This window comes from Pygoscelis adeliae, unplaced genomic scaffold, assembly GCF_000699105.1.
Source record: "Pygoscelis adeliae isolate BGI_AS28 unplaced genomic scaffold, ASM69910v1 Scaffold122, whole genome shotgun sequence".
NCBI classification, from domain to species: domain Eukaryota; kingdom Metazoa; phylum Chordata; class Aves; order Sphenisciformes; family Spheniscidae; genus Pygoscelis; species Pygoscelis adeliae.
Window position 1 is genome coordinate 1,516,012 of NW_008824358.1, and position 5,098 is coordinate 1,521,109.

At 46.8% G+C, this 5,098-nt stretch overlaps 1 protein-coding gene across 1 annotated transcript in view; it reads left to right on the forward strand.

Moving 5' to 3' along the window:
- PAK7 (p21 protein (Cdc42/Rac)-activated kinase 7) overlaps window positions 1–5,098 on the forward strand; it is a 49,079-nt gene that overhangs the window by 6,387 nt on the left and 37,594 nt on the right. The window contains exon 2 of the mRNA XM_009319572.1: window positions 2,760–2,974. Coding sequence (XP_009317847.1) covers window positions 2,771–2,974 — 204 coding nt within the window. The 5' untranslated portion in view covers window positions 2,760–2,770. The remainder of the gene's footprint in view (window positions 1–2,759; window positions 2,975–5,098) is intronic.

Below are 5,098 nucleotides of genomic sequence, written 5' to 3' on the forward strand. Positions count from 1 at the left end.
AGAGACTGTTTGCAGAGCTGGGCCAGGTGGCCACGGGGGGAGTCCTACCCCGCTCCCACGGTGTTAAGACCACCATCAGCAAGGTTTCCCAGTCACCTTTAACAGGCACAGCCCCACGGGGGATGTTCTCCGGCCACCGAGGTGCATAGCATTTGCCCTATGGCTGAATCCATCCCTTGCTGTGTGAGGTGCCAGTATTACTCCCTGTCTCTCCTGCTATAGCTTCATGTTTGATTTAAGCTGATCTAAGCATGAGCTGCAGTCAAAAGAGGGGGAGCAAGTCCCATTGCCCAGGCCTCAGACACCATTCCCACGCAAAAACATGGCCTTGGCATCAGGTTTGAGACTAAAATATTCTCCTGAGAAAGTAAAGGTCCCACTGGGCCAAGTTTCACATTTGCTTCTAGCTGCAATGGTATTGAAACCAGAGAGCACAATGTATCAAAGAGCAATTTAAAAACAAGAGTAATATCCTGTTGAATGAATCTGCTATATATTTTTAAAAAGGCAATATACAGTATGCCAGCTGATGTGCTTTTATTTATCTGATGTTGTTTGGGGCTCTAGAGGACTTCAAGCATCCAACAGCTGCGTTAGGGTGCAAGTCCAGCGGGAAACCCTGCAAGTACTGGCATAGATTAGATGAAGAAGTACATGTCTAGAGCTGATGGTTTAAAATGTGACTCCAATAGGCCTAATAGATTCACATCCCAGAGGGTGAATGAAATCAATCCAGTGCCATTGATCTGCAGCTGGCTGCAATTTGCAGAGCTCCACGGATGAGCAGCAAATACGAGCTACTATCTGAACTGCTGGCTGCTTCTGTTTGAGCCTTGAAAATAAATAATCTTTGACCAGAGACCAACCATGACAGCTTTGGATTAGGCTGGAAACACCTCCGCAAGTGCCAGAAGGTACCCAAAATGCCACTGACATTAAAAATAAAAAGATCACAATGTTGGAAGCAGAAAAAGGACTAGATAGCAAGGCAATCCTAAGAGGTTTCAGGAGAGGAAGGTGACAAAGATACCAGAGTTAACAGAGATGGAGAGAGACTGTCAGAAGGGCAGAAGATTTGGAGGAAGTTCAGAGAAGGGGAGCAAAGCCAGAGGGAGGTGTGGAAGATGAGACCTGTGAAGAAAGGCCAGCGGGAGCAGGTCCGCTCCGCCTAAAGAAAATACGCACAAGGGAGACATAATCACCTGCAAACACACAGGGGGGACTTATAAAGCAGCCAGCAATCAATTTTCAAATAACAGACCTGATCTTTAAATAATCTAGTGAAAGGGAATGAGGGTGGAATAAATACCTGATTTACCATCCCATCTTTTTTTTTGCAGCAGCAATGCAGCTGTATTTTCTTCCCTGAGCTTCTCCTCTCCACCTCCTGAATCATAAAGTCAGGGCAGCACCTTTACAGCTGAGTCTCTCCTGTGATACAAGCAGTTTTATACAGCAAATACCTTCATCCCTTTCAGTTTGCAGTTCATGCCTCCTTCCACTTTGCCTCTGACACCTCTCTTGCCCCAGCTATCTACCCATGTTCTGTGTGTGCCCTGCTAAACCCTCCTGCTGCCTTCCCCAGGCTCCTCAGGAGGGGCAGAGCAGACAGGAGGAAGGCAAACAAACCCACTCTTGTCAGAATATAACAACTAACTAGTTGACAAAAACACTCACTTTCTGTAGAGTAAGCGCTGTGATGATTAGCTTTACCAGGCAGCCAGGTCAACCCAGGCCTCTCCAGCGATGCACGAGCTGGGAAGGTCACATTTCCTCCAACAGCTTCCAGTTCCTTACTTGCACAGCATTGCAGGGGCTCCTCTCTTTTCTCCACACCACCTGCACAAAGACCACAGGGGCTGATCCTTCCTCCTGGACCTTATGAGGAGTCGCTGTAATGACTCCCACCTGAGCCTGCTGGCTGGGAACCAGCGAGCTGCACCCACCGGGGCATAAACCCAGGTGCTTCGGGCATGTGGCTCTCCCACAGCAAATAATTTCTCTCCCAAAGGAGAGGTCATGCCATGTAAATATGGTGATTATAGCAGCTGATACCTGATATTGTTTTTAAGCAGGACCCTTTACAAATGCAGATGAAGGCCCTTAGACCAGGTTGGAATTAGATCTGAGCTCTCCATCTATTTGCATCGCTGAAGTGGTGTAGGAATAAATCCCCCTTTAACTGCTGCTGGGTGAGATCTAGATATGAACATAGCGGGGCCAGGCTCTCATCTGGGATGGATTGTCTTTTCTCCAAGATGTGGCATATAGATTTAAGATGCAAAGCTGTGTGTGCATTTGCTCTTGTGGCGTGTTGGGGCACGGCTCGCCACTTACACCGTATGCTGTCCTCCGAGCAAAGCCGTACGCTGCTGCTGGTATTGCTCAGAGCTGTGAGCTTTCAAGGGACACAACTTGCAGCACGAGCAAATAGCAGGGAGAGGAGTAGAAAGTAGGACCTGGGGCTTTCTCGCCTGGGAATAGAGGCTTTTCCCTGTTTCATAAGGTTTTATGAACATATATAGATTAGAGACTGGGTTGATTTCTTAAAATCTCAGATCCTGTGAGAGGAGGTCCGATAAGTGCTTTCCTTGCACAGATCTCAAAGACAGTATGCGTGGAGTAAAGTTCATACAGATATTTGGCTAATAACATCTACTAAAATTATCTATGCAGTAGAGAGAATAGCTGCAGGTTGCAACAAAGCATAAAGATTATTTTTTTTTCTTCTCTTTCCTGTTTCCCTGTGACTTCTCCAGATTTTTCCACCATGTTCGGAAAGAAGAAGAAAAGGCTTGAAATTTCTGGGCCCTCTAACTTCGAGCATCGGGTTCACACTGGCTTTGACCACCGGGAGCAGAAGTTCACGGGACTACCTCAGCAGTGGCACAGCTTGCTGGCGGACACGGCAAACAGGCCAAAGCCTATGGTGGATCCCTCATGCATCACTCCCATCCAGCTCGCGCCTATGAAGGTATCGTGCAAAATCACCTTTGAATTTCCTAACCTACCTTTAAATTGCATGTAACCTTAATGAAGTAATACCAGTAGTGGCTGTCCCGGGAGGCAGGCATAGCTGGGGAGTGTGCAAGTACAGAGAGAGCTGCAAATCCAAATATATAATAGTAGAGCTGCAAGGAAAAAGAGTTGTATGTATAAAACTTGTACAAATGCCCCAAAAGAGTGTGAGTCACGATTCTTGCAGGGACTGTGCCTTCACGCTCCCGGGCTGCAGAAGAAAAAGCCACAAGTCCCAGTGGAGGCCCAAAACAATGCTCCTCTGCAGCATAAAGCTCCTTGGTAATTAATTTAAGAACGGTGCTTTAGGCAAAGGCAGTTTGGAGCAAGGGAGAGAGGGAAAAGTACACCAAAGGAAAAAAATGAAGTTGCTTGTTCAGCTGGGCAAGGAGCTTAGGGAGGGATCTCATTGCTACCTGCCGCTGCCCGGAGGGGTAGCACAGGCGATGGAGCTGAGCTCCTCGACGGGTGGTAAAACGAGGGGAGACAGCCCCAGGTTGTGGCTTGGGAGGTTCAGGCTGGACAGCTGGGGAAAAACTTGGCTCGGAGGGTAGAGCAGCACTGGACAGGGCACCAGCGCAGCTCTGGGATCCTCATCCTTAGAGGCTCAGGATTCCGACAGACAAATTTGCCCTGATTTAGCAGTGTTTCTGGGATCGCACATCCTAACATTCCAGTAAATCACACCTGTGTGCTGGTGGTACCCTGTACCCTGCCAGCCACGTACATCTCGCCGTCATGCAGCTGCAAAATAAATTTAGGATTTCATTTTCATGTGGATTTTTCTGCAGCAAGGGAAAATCAGATAATCCCGAGAGCACAGACCCTGTGTTTATATTTGATAAGTGCTTTTTGCTAAATTTACATTTACTGCCTGCTCCTGACGGACACTCATCGTTTGCTGATCAGGACTGCTGGGTGTTGCTACAGGACAAGGGAGATAAAACCAAAGCCTTGATTTTTTGCTGTAATAAACTATCTTACTGTATAATAGAGGCCCAAAATCATGAGTAAAAAGGTAGGCAAACCTTTTCCTGCTAGGGGAGGAGAGTAACTTTGTTCCACAGCCCTTCTTAATGCCAAAAATGGATGTTTTGACATGAATGCATAAAGGTGTTTTAAAATGAAAAAAATCCGTTTACTATCTTGCAGCAGTACCATCTCTTTTCTGCAGTTCTGGAGCCATAAATCCATCAGCTTAAAAAGTTTTAAAATGTATTAGCTTTCTCAGCACCATACAGGCAATACAACCCTGGGTCTCGGCCTGCAAATGGACATATGCATAGCTTGGTTCATGTTCAGAGTCCCGTTGAAGCAGTACACGCTACGGGGTGTGAAGGGTCAAGCCCCAAATGAGTAGTTGCCGCATTTTGAAGTGGAGGAAATCACTGTCAGTTGTTTCCAAGAAATTGTCAATTCTTGCTTTTCTGTCTGTATATCAGAGGTCTATATATGTCTGTGTATCAGGGGTCTATATATGTGCATATACCAGGGATGCACTTCTGAACTAAACCATCCTGTGCCAGGAAAGGGCTGGAGCCAGGAGCCAAAATGCAACTCCCAAGCCGAGCTCATTCTTCCAGTGTAGCCTTGGGCCATGGTGGTCCTTGATGCAGCCGTGCATCCCACGACATCTTCCCAGGATGCGCGTCCCGGGGACAGCATGCCTGCAACCTGGTACCCATCTCAGCAGTGGCCGTGGGGCTGAGCACAAAACAAGCCCATCTGTGGAGGGACCCACAGGAAGGGTTTTCTGCATAGATGGAAGATGTGAATTTGGAAGCAGCTTACCCAAATTGCAGTTAATTGCATGCCATCGCTCCAAAGGTATAGTTAGACAAGGAAATGGGGTTAAGACTGAAGGGTTCAAGAAATTGTGCCTTCACCTTCCAGTTACTTTCCCTATCCAAGACTGAATTACAGCCTATTGAAATGGGCCTCCATAATACTGCTAGAAAAAACAGGTTAGTTTTAGTAGCGACTAAGAGGCATTGACTGTCAACTGAGAATTTGCTTTTCACTCCATTGCAAGATATCATTTTAGTGTATATTTATTAAGAATTAACATGCCTTGTTTTGA